The sequence below is a fragment of the Myiozetetes cayanensis genome, unplaced genomic scaffold, assembly GCF_022539395.1.
Source record: "Myiozetetes cayanensis isolate MyiCay16 unplaced genomic scaffold, myiCay2020 scf1, whole genome shotgun sequence".
Classification (NCBI taxonomy): domain Eukaryota; kingdom Metazoa; phylum Chordata; class Aves; order Passeriformes; family Tyrannidae; genus Myiozetetes; species Myiozetetes cayanensis.
The window spans coordinates 109586892-109605984 of NW_026086604.1; the positions used below are offsets into that span (position 1 = coordinate 109586892).

The 19093-nt window shown below is 41.0% G+C and overlaps 1 protein-coding gene across 2 annotated transcripts; it reads left to right on the plus strand.

Annotated features, from left to right (window-relative positions):
- The first annotated feature begins 5930 nt into the window (after window positions 1-5930).
- Window positions 5931-17566, plus strand: CMTM6 (CKLF like MARVEL transmembrane domain containing 6). 2 transcript variants are annotated; one of them, XM_050327684.1, is made up of 4 exons: window positions 5931-6193; window positions 10890-11066; window positions 11968-12106; window positions 13511-17566. In XM_050327684.1, exons 1-4 carry the CDS (start codon window positions 6068-6070, stop codon window positions 13600-13602), a joined length of 534 nt encoding a protein of 177 aa, XP_050183641.1. In that variant the 5' UTR covers window positions 5931-6067; the 3' UTR covers window positions 13603-17566. The 2 variants fall into 2 exon arrangements, with proteins under 2 accessions (XP_050183641.1, XP_050183549.1); XM_050327592.1 differs by having other exon boundaries at window positions 5999-6193; window positions 11968-12066.
- The last annotated feature ends 1527 nt before the right edge of the window (window positions 17567-19093 follow it).

Genomic DNA, 19093 nt, shown 5'->3' on the forward strand with positions numbered 1-19093 from the left:
TTCCTGTTCATGAGTTTCTGCCCACTGCCACTTGGTGCTCTCCCTTCAGATACTTGGAGACATTGATGAGGACCCCTCTAAGTCATCTCTTCTCAAGATTGAACAGGCCCAGCACCCTCAGCCTTTCCTTCTAAGAGAGGTGCTCCAGTCCCTTAATCACTGTTGCCTTCTGCTGGACCTGCTCCAGGATATCCATGTATGTCTTTACTTAAGAGCTCAGAACTGGACACAGTACTCTATGTGTGGCCTTACTAGGGCAAAATATAAAAGGGCAGGATCACCTCCCTCTACCTAAATTGCATCCATATTTTCAAAATACCTGAATTTATTTAAGAACAACATACATTTTGTTGTACATTGAACTCCCTGAAGTTAAGCACACTTGTTAAAATTGACTCAGAAGATTGAATTGTGGACTGACAAGTTTCAGTAGAGATTCTCAGCTATAACTTAAAATGTTGCTTACGGCAGCAATTCAATAAAGGTGGCGTATGGGGAAATGCACGACCTGCAGACTAACAGTTGTGTAGAATAAATTATGTCTTAAAAAAAAATAAAAAATTTGAATCATAGATGCACGGCATGCATCAGTATCAGAACAGTTCTGTAGATTCTGTACGTAAACTTGAAACAGAATTTGAAATGTGCTTGGGAGAATGGGTCCTGCCTGTATCATTACCGCAACTCTTCCTTGCACAACTGCAGTGTTGTGTGTTGGTGGGGTGAAACTTTGGATTTTAGGGCACCATCTTAAACTAGTTGGTACTGTCCAGGTTTTTGAAACTTTAGCCCCCACAATCTTTAATTTAGTTCATTTGAGCATCTGACAGAACAAAACACCTTTTCTGTAGCTGGAAAATTAGCCTTATAATGCATTAAGATCTATTGCACCAGGTGCCCTTTTTTGGGGGAGGCTGGAACAGGGGAAAACCTTACTAATGACTCATTATAAATTCACTTCTTTAAACAAATGTCACTTCTGTGCATTTAAAGCTTCTAAATTTATTTCTTCCCCAAGCACCAATAGCTCTGAGTTTTTTTGGTTAATTTTCTTTTACTATTTTTTGAAAAAGGCTGTCTCCCTACCATGCCTTTTCAGTCCATAAGACTAAAGCAGCCTGCTTCTCTCTTTAAAGTTCTAATTCTTTTAATACCACCATCACTATCTTCTTACAGCCTGCTCATGCTGTTTGCAGGAAAAAAAAATAAGGTCTCTTTACTGCGAAAGGAAAACATCTGAGAATGTTTCCGTGTAACCTGATGGCTTTGGCTTTGGCTTCTTGTTTCCCCCTGATGGGACCAAGATTTCCGTGGTGAATTGTCCTCTTGAGCTGCAATTCCCCCAACTACCACTGTCATGAGAGTAGGAAATTAAGGTGGGATTTACCAAAACTATCGTGCAAAACTAGTCTCTGGCAAAAGGCCCTTTTTGCAAAATGTGGTGCAAATAAATCCTACTTCCTGTTATCCCTCGTTCCCCATCAAGTTGGGCACCAAACTAAATAAACTGGGTAAAAGTGAAGCTAGTTTGGCAAGGATACTTCCGCATAATCCGTCACTGTGCCTTCTTGCTCTAGGTTGAGAGGGGCTACGATTACCCCATTTTTAGAAGAGTAACAGCATGAATAACCTTAATTTTGCTTCTAATCACTCTTGTGTGCCTGTAATACTTTAGTGCAAAGTACAAAGTTTCAGACTAGCACATCAGATGCAAAAAGCAAAGAGGTAATACAAGAACTACAGCGGACAATTTTAATAACAATACTTTTTAAATGCTTTGCAGTATGAACACTGGAAAAAATGCTATGATAAGTAAATTCCTTTAGACTTTCAGGGCTAGTTCTGTGTAGGCAAGGAGCCGATTAGCTTCAAACTAAACTGTTTCAGGGGAATTTCATAAATTGCCTCTTCCTCCTTCTCTTTACCCTGTTCCTACATCAGTTCTTTTTAGTACACTATTTATAATATAGCTGTTCTGCAGATTTTAAGCTTGAAATTTTTGAGTAAATGGCCACTATATTTCCAGACAGGTCATATTTTTCAGCTGAAAATGGCAGTCTCTGAAATATGTACGTGACCTTAGGTTATATGGAGTAGCTACTATATTAACTTTACATTTCTAGTGATACATCTGAAATGCAAGCAGCAAGCTGTTTTCTTCTCTTGGGGAGCAAAAAGTTTGGAGTGGGACACCTGCAGCTGCAGAACTGTTGCCTATCGAATACCTCATGGCTTAATTCCTCTCTGTGCCATGCAGATGCACATAGAAAACCACTGACATGAGTTGGCCTAGTCCTGCATTTGGGAAATGTGGGAATCTGGGGGGTTTTCATCTCTTGTGCCATAAGGGATACTTAGAAATAGCTGTTTAAAAGGTTAATTCTTCAGCTGTTTAAACATCACACATTCTAGCATGTTAGTATGGTGATTGGGGTTTGTGAAGTTCAGTTGCAATACTGAGCCCCAAAATAGAGTCTTAAGAGCTGAAGAAGCTTCAGTGGATGCAACACATTCAAGTCTTGTCTGAGCAATTTGTTGCAGTGCTTGGAATATTCTGCTTCATGTAATACACAGTGGTAGCCATGAACAAAAGCTGTTGAGAGGCCTATGTGAGAACATCAAAATCAAGGAGAGAGACATTCCTCTGACAGGCTCTTTGCAGTGAAGTTCCCCAGACTGTGCAGCAGCAATAAACCTCACTGCTCTTACAATGAAACCAAGTCTGTCTCCTTTGGTGGTTTGGGCTTTTAAGCTGCCTTCCCATTTCTCTACTTCCTTCTCCCTCGCCCTCTGAGAAGTAAAACAAAAAGTCCCACAACTGCATTTATGAACATGGGGAAAGGAGAACATTCATTCATGAGGTCAGTGGAGCCCTGCTGCCAATTCTGAGTGTGAGGGACTCAGGCTTTAGCATCACGCTGTAACACAGCACACAGATAGTGCCAAAGAGCCACCAGGGTTCACTTGATGAAAACAGTGATGCAGCATGGCCTGAATCCACCTTAGTGTGGTGTCTGGCATTTACGCAACTGTTTAAAGGTGCTTCTCTCACACTTTTTTGTAAATTATTTCAACACTGGGGGCAAGAAGTAGCAACTGTCATGCAGCTATACTGTATACACTGCAGTCTCTCCTAATGAGGTGGCTTTCTCAACTTAATTGCTATTGCTTTTTGGTCACTATGGAGGGTATCTTGGAGAAGATGTAATGAGGGAGAAAACTAGGTCACTCATCACTAATCTGCTTCCACCGATCTCCCACTTTGCCTGGCTGACTGGAGATGTTACCACAGTTCAGCATATAACTGCAAGGCTGCTTCTCTGCCACCAAATCCTGCCTTTAGCTCTGGTCCTGCCATTCCAGCAGAGGCTGTGGTGGGGTAAGAAAGACTTCTCTATGTGGAAAACTGTCAGATGTAGCACATAAATGAAACTAATGGATGCATATCTGGAATGGGATTTCCACCACATCACAGCCAGCCAGTTACTATTATTTGCATTAAACATAATTGTTATGTATTGTAACCGTTATTTTGATTCCCTATTTAAGGGAAAGAAACTGCACTTGAAAGATAGTGCTGATGAAAAGGGTGAGGAACACCTGCTGCACCTCTGTGAAGAGCAGCATTGGTATGATTTAACATCATGCTTTAAGTATTTTTAAGCTGTCAGATCCTATGCTGTTGTCCAGTTTTCATTTCTTCTCTGTCATAAGAACATACAGTTCCCGTGGCCTTGCTGTTATTTTGCTTTTCCCGTGTCTCCTTATACATAAATAAATAAAGTGGCCTCAATAAGTTAGTCTTTAAATGGCACGCTAACCTTTATCATTCATGCATCATTGATACAAATTTCCTGCAGAAGGCCTAAACAGGAAACCAACTCTTTCTAAAGACAGAAGTAACTTGAAAGAGGTTGTCATCTATATTATCTTTTGTAGGCTTGTCTCGTGTTTCTGTGGCTCCTGGAAAGCAGGTTGTCCTCAAGACAGTTGTCTTCAGTACTAACATCTCTGACAGTAACCTAGCAATGCTGCATGAAAGCATTCATAAAGATTCAAAAGGGAACAATTACAAAATAGCCTTTAATGCTACCAAACATCTTAAGAGAGCTGACAATTGCTTCTATCTTGGTTAAGTCCTGTCCCACTCAGACCACAGCGTAGCCTTGACATGTGCTTTGTGGCTTTGGAGTTATTCAACCAGTTTTGAAATATTATCAAGGAATAAAACAAAACTAAATGGGAATTTCCCTCAGAAGAGAGATGCCGGCCTCTGTCACATAATCTTACTTATAATGTGTACACTTATATAGTGTAAAAAAAAGGTAATGAAGGCACTGAGGACTTATAAGCAGTAACAGTAAATGTGTCTGACTACACCTACTTGCTCAGTCCTGTAGCCTGGGATGCTGCCAGCAGAGCTATGTTAGATTCATTCCAACTCCAGGCAGAAGCTAGGGCACACCCATGGTGATACCTCACTTACTTTAGCGGAAACTCCCATGCCTTGGGAATTACAGGACTTGCCCTAGTCATTTGCCTCTCAAGCCAATTCCCGCAGCCAAGCATTGTTTATGGCACAGACAAGTCTGTACCATCTGCCTGGGGACACCATATGTTCCCCGGGCTTGTGTTGTCTTACCGTGAGAAGTCAGGCAAACAGACTGCTGGTATGCACTCAGCATGGAGCGTGGCCCAGCTGTTTTCATCTGGCCCATTCTACTGCATCTGTCCAGTTAATGGGGGCTTTGACAGAGTTACAGAGACCCCTACCTCGTGTAGCACACACACTCCCACTGCACCGCGTGGTTCCAAAAGAACCGTCTGAGCAGCCTGATCTCCCTAAGGGGGGGAATCTGTTCCTACACAGCTAATGTTAAGAAAGTAAACCATATTTTCTATGAGTAGATTTCTCTCAGATTTCTTACCAGTAGATCTAATTAGTAGATTAAATTTTACTGAATTTAGGTAAGTGAAGTATAACTAAACTTGACTATGAAGGACCATAATAGATTATGTGGATAATAATATACAAGTGAATGTAACACACTTGCACTTACACGCAACAGGCCTAATCTACTCTTAGTAGGCACCAAGAGCTTCAGCTTCTTTTAAAAGTTGATTTGGGCAAAGGTAAGGGAGTATATTAGGATAGGCTTGGGGATGTGTGTGTTTTCTCTCATTGACAACAAAAAATGCCTTCAATGAGAATGATTCTTCCCCTGCACTCAGCACTGGTGAGGCCACACCTCGATTACTGAGACCAGCTCTGGGCCTCTCAATTCAGGAAGAACATTGAGGAGCTGGAGCGAGTCCAGAGAAGGACAATAGAGCTGGTGAAGGGTCTGGAGCACAGGGCCTATGAAGAGCAGCTGAGGGAGCCAGGGCTGTTTAGCCTGGAGAAGAGGGAGCTCAGGGAGGACCTTATTGCTCCCTGCAACTATCTGAAAGGAGGTTGTAGCCAAGTGGTGATCGGCCTCTTCCCCCAGGCAATCAGCAATAGGACAAGAGGTTGTAGTCTTAAACTGCACCAAGGGAGGTTTAGGTTGGACATTAGTAGGAATTTCTTCACAGAAAGATTGATCAGCCATTGGAATGGGCTGCCCAGCGAGGTGGTGGAATCACATCCCTGGATGTGTTTGAGGGAAGACTTGGAGACATGGGACTTAGTGCCATGGTCTAGTTGACATGGGAAAGCTTTGGTTTAAAAAGCCCCTCTGATATTGTAATTTCGTGTAACAACTGAAGAGTGGACAATATCGTAAACTTTACAGAACTGTGCACAGACCTGGGCCTGAGGGATGCCCCGCGGTCCCGGCCCTCGCCGCCGCCCGCCCCTCACACGCCGGCCGCGGCCGCCGCCGCCAGGGGGAGCCATGGCGCGCGCCGCAGGAAGCGCCTTTGTCCCGCCGGGACCAACGGCCGGCTCCAACCGCCGCCTCGCCGGGAGCCCCTCCCGCCGCCTTCCCCTTCTCCCTCCCTGTCCCTCCCACCGCCCCCGCCGCCGCCAACACCGCCCTTTTGCTTTCGCTTTTTCCCAGCTGACAGCCGGCAGCCCGTCCCGGCCATGGAGAACGGTGCCGTTTACAACGAGACCACTGAGCCGGAGGCGAAGCCGTCCCGCCGGCGCTCCTTCGGCTGCACCCTGCGGCACCTGCCGGGGTGGCGGCTGCCGGCCAAGGCGGTCCAGGCGGTGAGTGCCCTCCTCGTCCTGCGGGGCGTGCCGGGCTGGCGGGGAGGCAGCATCCCCTTGGCAGAATGGCTGCCCGGGGCTGCGGGCTGAGCCCCGCGGGCGGCGGGGCGGGGGCGAGCAGCGGGCGGGGACCACCGTGGTGCCCCGCGCTGGGATGGAAACGAACGTGTTGGGATGACCTTCGGCTTTAGGGTAGTCCCCCGCCGCTTAAAAATTAAAGTCAGTGGCCGAGCGCAGGCTGGGGAGGTGGCCGTGCACAGCCTTCGTGGGAAGGGCTCCTGTCGGTTAGGAAAGCACGGGCTCCGCCGGGAAGATGTCCTGGCTTGGGACGTGGCATGCCGTCACTGAAGCTGTGCAGACTTGTAACTCAGGTGAAAAGCCGGCGTGATGCCCTGTAATGCAGGCTCAGAGTCTTTCATGGTGGGGAAATGGCGGGAGTGTTCCTTTTCCATGTCCGAGCTACAGGAGTAGGTGCTGACGTCTGATGGCCCTCGGCGTCGTGCGGCCGAGGCGCGGTGCTGGTTCAGCTGCCTGTTGGCTTTAAAAACCACCTCCTCTGGCTTAAAATCTGAGGAAAATCTCACAGGAAACTTAGTATTTTCTTCTGACGGTCACGTTGGATGAAAACAGGAGGTAGAAGCCTTTGGTTGAACCTCACCATAGGGCAGTATAAGCGGGAAGGGTTTACTGGATCATGATATCCGCACCTCCCTCTCCTGCTGCTCCTGCAGCCCATTTATAAGCCTGTTACTCTGCGCTGTCTGTGCTAAAACCAGGGTGCTCATTTCTCCCATAATTTGTGATAGAAAATTCCACCAGAAAAGTCTAGTGTAGATGGTGGCATCACTTCATGTCAGGCAGTCCGGGGCCCAACAGGAAATAAAAGGCTTATGTTCTGCTTGTTTTGGTTCATGTAATGTTTTTCCTGAACACATTAAGAAGTTGGGCTCGCGGTTCAAACTCCTGTTTGTTCTGTACCTGACGACGGGCTCTTCCAGAATGTTCCAGTGTGGCTGCTGATAAGGACGTGAGGAGCATCATTCTCAAGTACTGGCAGGGAGGTAGTGAAACCAGTAGTGGAAAAGGGCAGCTGACTGTAAATGTGTGTCACTGTACATTTTGCAGCCAGCACAGTGGCTTTTCAGTCAGATGTGTCATGCTCACGGGAATTGTAGGTGATTTCCAACCCTTTCTTGTTATTTTACCGTTGCAGAAAAGAGGACATTTGGTTTTTAAACTTCTCATGCACAGTCAAAACCCTCAACCAAAGGCATAATATGCTTCAATGCCGGTAAAGGTAATGGTAATGCTGCCAAAAATGAAGTTTTCTAAGAGTGTGTAAAAAAAATCACACCTAAGAATGCTTTCAATAAACGTAACAGGACATAAACTTTTACTTCATCTACTGGAGATTAATAAAGTAAGATCTGCTGGCTGTTGCTCCCTGATAAACAGATCATTTAAATAGGTGGGTTCATTGACTAAAATAAAATAAGTGATTACATATGCAAATTTACTAGTGTACCAAAGTCTTAAACTGTTTAATTATTTATAAAACTTTCTAGATAGGAAGAAGAAAAATTATCATTCTAAACAGGAGGAATAGGTGTTCGATATGCTCCTAAATAATTAGCAGTTTATGGCCTGCACCCATCTGTCAGTGAGAGGAAAAAGAAGATGGTGTTATAGTTGTTCACCCTCATAATTTCCAACAATTTTCCACTCCCTTTTTGTAACCCTTTATCAAAATGCACAGATCTTGATGTTCTTGGTTAAAACACTTTAAACAAACCCCAGAAATTCCAGAAGGTAGAAGGAAGCCTCAGTCTCTGTGGTAAGAAAAAGGTTCCAGTTTTGGGAAAGCGTTGATTTTTGGAAATCCCAGTGATGGTCTTTAACATCTATTAGCTCTATGTTGCAATAGTGGTTTTACTGGGGTAATCACTCTGCCAAACTGGGTATTGCAATCAGAAAATGAGCTCTCCTCCTTATAGTCATCAAGTGTTTGATGAAATACTGTGAAATCACCTGCAGAAAACTGGTTTCTAGACCTAAGAAATACTTTTTTTCAGATTAAAAATGGCATATGTTGTAACCTTAGCCTGTTCTTTTGGGCAGATGAAATAAGGAAAATGTGAATGCCAAAAGGATGCTGAGAGGCACATTATTGCATGGGTTTCTAGATTGTTGTTGTTTTGTTTTTAAATAGGTGGAATGTTTTTGTTAGTCCCTGGCTGGTTCAAATTCTGCACAAAGGTAAATGGCACATTGTGTATTGTGCCAAGACTGAGGTAGAAACAAATTCTTATCTAAAAGAGAAATAGTTGTTATCAGCTATTGGTTGACTTTAACCAAAATACCCTAACTGGAAAGGAAAATTGTAATTCAGCCCTAAATATCTGCTCTTTTTCTGAGCTGTTCACTTGCTATAGTAGCCCCGACTATGGGGTATTAGCATGTCCACCCATCTGAACTAGAAGATTTTGTGCTGGGAACACCACTGCTGAGCATCTTCACAGGCCTGATAGCACATGCATTGATCTGCTCTATTTTTGTAGTATTCTTTTGTAGCTTTTCACTTATTAAATCTCCTTTACAAACCTGACACTTGTTTAGAAAACTCCAACATTAATGTCAGTATCTATGAATAACTTCTTGCTGGTAAGGGACAGATAAAGCTGTTTAATTTCTGGTGTACCTACAGACAGATAGGACTAATAATAAAATTTAAAAAAACAACAACAAAACAAAACAACTGCTTCTCTAACAATGCTTTTGGTATTTAAAGCTTTTTTTTTTTTTTTTTTTTTTTTTAAGTAGGACAACAGAATAATTCCTTTTGTTTCTGATAGTGGTATCAAGAAGGAAATTAAGAAACCCAAGCAGAACTCTCTGGCATCTTATAAATGTGCTATTGGTACACCAACTTAATCAAAGAACTTAATTAAAGTTCTTCCAGTCAAAGTTTTTTTTTATTGATATGCTCTATTTTATTATTCAGCTTATTAATAAAAAATTGAACATTGACTTGGACAAACCCCACACAGGATTCCACTTGATAAATCTCATGTATTTAACATTAAAACTGTTCTTTGAGTGGGATTTTTTTCAGCTTGTTTGTACACTCAGTGGTGAGGCTTTTTTCAGTTATTTAAGTCATATTATGGTTATCTGGACTTACACTTCCATTTAAGGATGGGTTTATTTGCTGTCTGTTCTGTTTCAGCCCAGGTGAAAGCAATGGCATTCAGTTTTCAGTGCTCCTAAAAAGAGATAGCACTGCACATGAAAACATTTCTCATAACTGACCTTGTGAAAAATGTGCAATTGAAAGTCATTGGACGCAGATCTTTTTAAATGCAAAAAAAAACCTCATAAAAATTGGAAATTCAGAATTCAAAACATTCCTGGGACAGCCATTGTAGTCACTGTTTTAGGTGTGAGGGCTGCTGAGAAGTTTGTGTTGCCAGCCACTGCAGGAGAAAAGGGAAGAAAGTAGCGGCCCAATAGTAATTCTGCAGTTTCCCAGCTCAGCTTATTTCCCTTTCAGAGCTCCTGTTTACATTATATGATTGTAGCATTTTCAAAACATCATTCTTTGAAGTGCCCTTCTGAGGTCTGGCTTAGCAGGGGGAATTTACAGATCCTGCTGCTGAATGGTTGTTCTTGTTTTTACTGTTAGAAAACTGAAACCTAAGACCAATGATTATTTTCCAAGAATTCTGAATTTTAGAATTTGATTTTTTGTTTTAAAGAACTGTCAACTTCATTATTGTTCATGTACTTATATTAAAAGTATGATCATCATCCTTATATCAGTCTCAGTTTTATGACCAAGTCTGATTCCTGTTAATGGTTTTGTTACAATTTGGTGAACTCCTTACTAAAAGGATCTATAAAGCTGCATCAACTTTATGGGATGAAGGGAATTAGCAAGAAGTGGCCAAAATAAGAGCACAGTTAAATAAAGCAATATTCTTTCTTGTACAATAACATAGTAGAAAATCCAGCAGTTAGTAATTAACTCATATTCTTTCCTCAAAACCTACTGTGGCAGGAAGGTGAAGATAAGCTTCTGCATAGATTAAACATTGTCCAGTGTAGCTTAAACATAGTTTGAAGTTTTGGTTCATACAGGAATAGTTGAACTTCTGCTGTTAGTGGGTCATAAACATGTTGGCTCCATGTACCTTCACTGAAGTTTTATCGAGCAAGGGAACATCAGCTGTAAACTATTAGGGAGGTAGCTGAGTGTGTTAGTGCTGCCCAGTTTCCCCCACTTCCCTGAACCCAAGTGCATTTAAAACTGAGTGCAGCTGTAAGTAGTAAGCAATAGCATTTTTACTTGTTCTGAGCAGGATGTGTGCTCCCCGTGGCTGCCTTCCTTGTCTGCTTCCAACTGGCAGTTGCACAAAACCACAAAACGGGAATCTTGACTGTCTAATCCAGAAACTTGTGTTTGGCAGTGTGCTCAGCTTACCTGAGTGCAGTTTATCAACCACCTTTAGCGGCAAGTGTAAGCTGTGTCATTATATAATTATTTCTGCCTGTAAGAAAATAGTGCAGCATTTTACCAGACTTTTTGTAGATTGACGATTTTCCTCATGGCTGTCTTTATTGATGTTCATATCAGAGATGTCTGTTTGCTGAACATATTAGAGACTTGCCCCAACTCAAGCATGTTATTTGTTTGCAGCTTTTCTCCTTTGCGGCTGTTATTTGTGAAGAAATTGTGGAGGATTGCAGCAACTGTGGTGGACTTTACTTCTTTGAATTCACTAGCTGCAGTGCCTTTCTTTTAAGCCTCCTGGTTCTGTGTGTGTATTGCACTGATGTATATGAAACACTGGGGGAAGATAAAGTAGAGAAACTGGTAAGGAAATTTGTTGGTTTTTTTTTAAAACAAAGTGCATAAAGACTGCTGTGGAGTAAAAAGGCTATGCAGAATGAATCTCCTTTTCTTCTCCATTTAAAGGGTAGATTAAAGTAGTTTAAAAAATGACCAAACTTTGAGACTCCCTCTTATATTGACAACTTTTCCAAAACTGTCATGTTGGCTACCTGCAGGATTTTAGGATTTGTGTGAAAGTCTTTCACACAGACTAATACTGCTGTCTAGCCATCACATATATGTATGTATACAGAATAAAGTTCACTGCCAGCATGATGCTTGTAATTTATCAGTTTACCCTATCTGTTTTCCTACTGGGTGTAGCCTATCTCCTTTTTGGTAATGATCATATTTGTTACGGTTTATGGTTTTATATGTCAGAAGATCCAGCAGTGGGAGAATGTTGCTCTGTAAAGTCAGTAAGAACATTATACTATCTTACAAGTGCCCCTTCCTCCTTGCCTTCAGAGAGAACAGTAGGGTTTTTATGTGAAGGTAAAGTTAAGGGAGTGTAGTAAAAGATTTGAATGAGCACATTTACTTAGAGGTTTCTAAATTCCCAAATGTTTCACATAGGGAATAATGCTAGTATGGTTGTCCCGAGGTTGAATTTGATTGTGAAAAAAGTTAGGTTAGATTAATTAAATACTTAAAAAAGAAAAAAACGGGCGAGACTTAAATATCTGAAAATGTTGTCTAAATAGCTGATAATGTTGAATGTGGTTTGGAATGTAGTTGTAAAATATATTTTCTGAAGATTCCATTAGCATGAAGTTTCAAAACATAAATTCACTGGCAGATTAACTCAGCTGCTGTTATGATGTTTGTTCTCTTCAGGTAACCTGTCTACAATTCAATAACATTTTTTTTTTTGTATTTGCAGAATTTTTGGGCCATGCCAGTCATAGCTGCCTGGTTTTTGATAGCATCAATAGTGTTTGCTGTGACCAGCTCTGGCTCTGCTATTGAACATGCTGCATGTGTAAGTCTTAAAATAGCAGGATTTACTTTGTATTTATCTGGTATGTTAATTTCTCTGCCCTCTAAACTTCACTTGATTTGCAGGGAAGAAACCAGGCAAGGAATAGAACTCAGTGCATTATGTTTCAGGGGGAATTAACTATTTCAGAACTTCCAGAAACTTAACATAGGAAATCCTAAGAGCAGGCATTCCTAAGGATTGCTGGAAAGGTCTGTGTGTACTTGCAGCTCCCCAGTATTTTCCTGCTGGGAAGCTCTCTTGGACTTATTTTATTTTCTGTCATCTGTTGCTGTTTCAGTGTTGTTATCTTTTGCAGCTTCCTCAATTTTCTGATACCCTGCTTCTGAAACTCCTTTTTTCCCCCCTCAGTTGCCCCGTCGTAATGCTGCTCATGAAGTCAGCAAGAAACCCTGTCTTTTGCCAGGTGTTACAAAGCATATGTGGACAATGCTGACTTGCAAAGGCTGCAATAAAAGCAGCATTTTCTTCAGTGACAGAAATAGTTAGGGCATGCAAGGTATTGAAGAGGCTTTGGGATGCTGTGGATGTCATAATTCCTTAGTCATTTGGCACTTCTTTTGAATAATCTTGGAATTGTGAATATTTTAGTTTAAAACATCACATTTTGATTTTATTCTTGAACGAGAAAAAAGGAGTTAGAAAAGAAAGTATGATAATCCTGTTCCACAGGCAGGATGAGCTACTAGAGATGCACATTTTTGTATAGTTCTCTTCTGTGATGTTCATATATTTAGATGTCATAGTTTCAGAGTAAAGTCTTTCAGGTTTGCTTTTTTTTTTTCCTTGTGCACGAAAAATTAAAAACTATTGTGATTTAATACTTACTGGCATCAAATTGCTTTGGGCCAAACTAGTTGTGTAAAATTTAGGTAGAGTTAGAATAGTGCATATGTTTGTTTCCTTGTTTGAAAGAAGCAACTAATAACAGCTTTCTCCTTACCACTATCTTGCCAAGACTAGGAACAAAATGTCATTCACAAAATGTCTTTTTGTTCTCCCTTGCTGACCCAGTAAGGACTTGCTTAGGGTCTACAGACCTCATCTCCCTTCACCTTCCATGTGTTGCTCGTCTTTATTTACTTTCTTCAATCAGCAGCCATCTCTTGGATAAATACTCTGCTATATCATCAATGCTGTGGTGCTTTAATAACTGATTTTTGGCAATAAAATTAATATATTTTATTATTAAAAATATGATTAAAAGAATGAAAACTGGAAAAACTTCTGCATTAAGTGTACTAGAATTATGAATGCTGATCTGTTTCTAATTTAAATGGAACTATCAATTTAAGGAGGACTGTAATCTTAATATGTAAGTGTTATTAATGTATGCAAGTGGTCCAGCAAATCTCTCCAGATAGTGTTAGGATACTGTTACTGATTTTATGCATTTTAAAATCCCATATTTCTTTTACTTTCACAGATATTTGGATTTCTTGCAAGTATTGCATTTGTAGTAGAATTTGTTATACAGTACATTCACAGGCGAAAACAAAACGTCGCTGGACAGTCTGAAAATCCTCGTAACACTCCGAGTGCCACAGAAAACCAGCCACTGAATAAAAAAACCTAACTTCAAGAAACTGGTTTTTTTTTTTTTTTTTTTTTTTCAAATGGAGCAAACTTAAATGAACTTTCAGTGCACTGTAGGTAACAACTTCTGTCTCTTAATTCTAGTCGATTTTGTACACGTCGCTCATCACAAATTTTGATAGATCCTTAGGTCAAGTAATGGCATCTTGAGCATGATGTTCTGAGGTAACTGGTCCTGCTCAATGACTAGTCTTGTCACCTGCCCAGGTGACATGCACTAAACAACCTTGGGTCTAACTAAAATAACTTAAGGACAACACCCAGTCAATGTGCTGATTTGATTTTGGCAGAGGTAACTAAAAAAGGTTAATGCCTGAGGCATAAATTCTGAGATATAGCCTAAAGATATTTTCTGTATAAATGGACCAGATGCCTCTGGTGTGAGTTATAAATTAGAACAGCAAAATTCACTTCTGTACTTAGTCAAACTGAATGTGAAAGGGATACCTAGTTGGAACCTTACAGAAATGCTTATCCTTACTTAAGGGGGGGTTGGGTTTTTTTACTATTCCTGTGTCTCAGTTCTGTCTGTGGAGATCAGTTTAATGGAATAGTGACTGTAGGGGTTTTATGGGGAGGGTAATGTAAATGGTATATTAAGGAGACAGTTTTGCACCCCATGATTGTCAAAGTTTGGACTTGTATGCCAGAATCTTCTTTGAGATGGTTTGAAAAGCTATAAAAGTTGCAGGAAGAAACTTGAAAAGCCAGCTGGGAGAAGAATAAGATAAAAAATTAAATATTTTCATGAATCAACCCCAAAAGTAGAAGTTAGAATATCAGTGGGAAAAACTTTACAGCCCATTGGTACTATCCTGGTGAATGTTGCTTGCAAGGTTAATACATATGCAGCTTGTCTATGCACAGATAATGCTGACTTCTGCCAGAATGGTTATGTACCTCACTATTTTCTGTGTTTATAAATATGTGGCAGTACCTTGAGAGTTCTTGCTACTGACTAGCTCAGTTGGTAAACAGGTAAATAAGCACTTTTATCCTCGATTTGTTTTGGAAGTGACAGTCTGTAGGTCTGCAAGAAACACTACTGATGTGACAAGTATCAGACAAGTGATGGATGTGTCAGACCAGATGTCGATGGCTCTAAAAGAAATTAAGTGGTGCAAAAGCATTTTTCAGATGTCTGAGGTAGAAGCAAGTTGCTACACCTCTCCTAAGAGGAAAGCCTTCAAAAGCAGAGCAAACTGCTGTAAGCCAGGAGATGTTCCCAAATACCAAAGCAAATGAGAAAAAGCTGATTATGCAAAAACAATTCTTGTTTGAGTGCTCATGACATTTGCCATGTCTTCCAGGCATTAAGTCCATTTCATCACTACCCTAGTCTGACATGTTCATAGTCCTGTAACCTCTTGTGGCAGCACTGAAACTAAGCCCCCCAGAAATTGGTTGAGCAAGCTGTATTTGGGAAACGAAGAAGAAGCCGTTGTAAGACAAAGGACTGTAATAGCAGGTCAAAGATTTTTTCCATTGCTGACACTTTCTGATGAATGTGAGTTTGTGATGTTCTCCCTCTATGGCCTGAGACTTAAGCCTGACACTACTCTTTGCTTGGAAGATGTAAAATTTTGATGGGTGGTGTGAAGCACCAAGTTAAACCTGTAGTTTGGTTTCAGACCTATGGATGAAAGAGACATTTCCTTCATAGAATTTCCTGTATTGTAAAGAAGAAATGCTCTTCAGACTGGCTTTTGTCCCCTTGTATTTATTAGTCTTCATTTGCACTAAAACCTGATCTCAGCATAGGTGTACAGAACTGTAGCTATCTCTGATAACTGTGTAGCTTAGGTCTGGTCTGTTTACAAGTGGTGTTACAGATGATACAAAACATCCATAGTGAGGAATATCTCTGCTATGATCTGCAATGTCTGTCTTTGGGGATCATGCCTGTGTGATTAACATTTGAAGGGGAGTGTGTCTGGTTTGCTTTGTTATTGCCTAGGATTCTACTGAATTTGCTTTCACATCAAAATTATAGTCTCTAAATCTTCATCTGTAATTAATAGCTGTAAATATAGTGTAAGAGCAACACTGTGCTGCTGATATTTATTAAGCAATGCAGCACTATGGCATGACTTTTATCCTGAGTTAATTTTTTCTGTAATTTTTCTCAGCTCGAAAATACGTTAGTAGCTGTGTGAGATTTGCTTGCTTTTTCTATAGACTTTTCCCCACCTAAAGTGCTGTGTTACTCCTGACCTGGAGATACTGTTACCAAAAGCGATCTGTATAGTAATCTCTCTGCCTTGGCAGTTTACCTGGCAGTAATCTGTCACATAGTAGTTAAATACTACAAGCAAGTCACATACTGGTTATAGGTATAAGGCAGTTGCTAAACTGTTGCTTTCAAACCAGTTGTTGGCTAACATGCATGCTGGTACTGTTAATCCTAGGCTCCTCATCAGGTGTTCTTTTCTTAATCCTAACACCTCATAAAGGGCTCTTTTTGGTTTTGGTTTTTTTTTTTTTTTTTTTAAGTAGTTGAGAAGCAGGTTTGCTAGTGTGTATGCTGTTCCCTGCTTCTGTTAAGTCATTTTCTTAAATGCTTTATCAGATTCCTATATCTTCTTAGCTTTCCTTATTGCTCCTTGCTCCTTTGCCCTTCCAGGCTTTCTTGCTGCAGTGGCTGAGCAGCCTGGTCTTCTGCAGTCTGGACATGCCCCCATTGATGCTGCTGGTGTCAGATGCTGGCTTTATACGTCTGCCTTTTAATTAGACTGATCTAGAGAATGCTGTTGGAGCCACATTAAATGTCTGGTTCTGCAGGAGCTCTGCATGTGGCTGGATGTCTCTTACCCCTCCCATGCTCTGTCAGCAAAGTGGTTTGCTTGTTTCCCAGCCTGCTTCTGATGAAATCTGTCTACCTTATTTAAACCAGCTATTTAAATTGTCTCCATTAAGGTGGCTGATTTTGACTTAAGTGGTTTAGGGATTCTTAAGGAGAGTGGTGGGAACGCTGGCAGAAGTGCTGTTAGAGGCAACTGTCTCAAATTTCTTCTTCATTCTGCAAAGTAACCATCTCTGTACATCATAACTGGTAGTAAAACCTGTGGAAAGAAGCAACTGGCCCAGTACATCTGTCTGGGGATTGTCTTCTCCATTCTTCACCACACTGCTTGGCAGTGGTGTTGCAAGCCTGCTCAGACACATAAAAGCTTCAGTGTTTTCCAGCTGAGCCCATCCAAAAATATTTAAAGGTTCTGCACCCACTTTCAGGCTTTGTTTACAGTGCCTTGAGAATCAGTGGAGAGGATTCTCCAGGACGCATGAGGACTTGTTCAGTGACTGGACTGTGAGTTACTGCTCTGAAAATGTCCATCGGGCATTGTATAGATTGTGAACGTTAATTTTTGTGTTTGGCATTTAGCCTGCATTAAAATCACAGTGCTACCAGTGCCTTGTGGTTCTGAGTACAGGAAGGAATTGTGCCTTACTGCCTGCACTCTGTGCTTCACAACAGCAGGGAAGGGTTGTGGTGTGTTACAGCTGAGTTCTACCTTTGCACCTTCCAACCTGGAAGAGCAGTGAGGGATCTCACGCAAGTCTCAGAGCTCAGCACAAGATGTTTTTGCATAATGGCTGTCATGGTAATCCTCATTCAAATTTGTGCAATAAAAATACCAAGCTTTCTACACTGAAGGAAATATTTTATGAAATTTTTGAATGGTTCTGTAAAATTCTAATGAATCAAGATGCTGGTGGTGCCTTTAAGATGGAAATTCATCTCTGTTTTAGTCTATTGCTGTAAACATAAGCAGTTTGCTTGATATTAAATTTTATGCTGGTCAGAACTTAAGTGATTTTTAATGTTTATTAAATCAGAATGATGATGCAATGATTTTATGTATAATAAAAATTTTATACAGTTTTGTTCCCAGTGTTGCCTTGAATTTCTATCTAAATAATTTTGAAATGCTTAATTTTTTTTCCCTTTTAAACCTGTGATCTTTAATGTATTATGCTTTCTTGTTCTAAAGAACTTTATAAAATATTTTGTAATAATTTTTAAAATAAAATATTAGTAAATAACTTAAGCATTTCTTGTTTTGGCTTCTATGATTTGGTGTTGCTATGTAGTTCTCCTGGAGCCAACCACAGGAAATAACATCATTCTTTGTTCCTGGTTCAGAGGAAAGACCTTGCATTGTGTTTGCCAGTTAACTGGGGAAGAGGGTCTAACTTGCAAAGCTGGATGTTCTCATGGAAAGTTCCCAGGAGAAAAGGTCTGATAAGGTCAGTATTGCCTCTGACCACAGGGTCCAGCCAAACTAGTTTGCAGTAGCTTTTACATATCCTGCTCTTGAGGTTACTGTGATGAGTACAATCCAAGTGCTGCTCTCTCCTATTGATTACATGGATCTGAAAAAAGTGGCAGACTTACTAAAGGAAGGAGCATGACCTAGCAAGAGGTGATGAGTGCAATTTATTCTAGTGTAGAAAAACGCAGGTGACCAAGTGACTTGGTTGAGGGAGAGCTGCTGGATCCTTTAAATATTGTTTGGCTGATTATCAGTTATAGGAGGTGAAGAAAAGGAAATAAACCTGTATGCTTTCTGGCAAGGTAGTACTTTTTTTGTCTCATAATCTTACAGATTGTTTATTACCTGGTGGTCATCTGGTACACAGGAGTGGAATGACATTTCCTTCATTGTCGGCACTGAAATTGGAATGCCACAGTCTATTTTCCTTTATATTGTAATGTTAAAGGTGACATTGCCTCCGATGAAATTGCCAGAGATGGGTGTAACTGTAAGGATTCATAAGGAGAAAAAGGTCCCTTATGCTTCTTAATTACATTTGAAAACCAGATGCAAGAAAACAACTGAGGCAAAATGTTGTATTAAAAGGGTACGTCAGTGGTGGATTTACACACCGTGAGAAAGTAACTCAGAAGTCCTAGATTTAATAATTCCAATAGTGACCACGCAGTTTAAGTCGTGGCAACTCCTTTCTCAGGCGTGCAATCCAAACTAGTTTACTGTAAATTATCAGAATAGTGCAGCAAGGCAGAACATGGGCTGGTAGTCAGTGCCTTTTCTTTGTGAGTGCACAGGCACCACCTGGTCGCTGCCGTCTGTCCATCCATTGTTCGAGGCATGTGTTTCCTTGCTTTGGGATGGGCTTCTCCTTACAGTGAGGAGCACAACTGGCCACCTGCTCTATCCCAGAGCTGCTGTAATGCAGGAACCAAGCAAGGTTCACTGCTTGGCTGGTTTTTGGGTGTGACTGCTCTCTGGATTCGGTATAGCTATTCTTTGCCTGCGGAAGGAAGCACAGGGAAGGCCAGCAATGTATTCTGAATTGTTCACGCTGTCTGCACGGGAACCTGCTGAGAAGCTGCAGGAGGGAGGTTTGCCCACAAGAGGGCAAAGATGATCCTTGATTGAAATTATTTGGC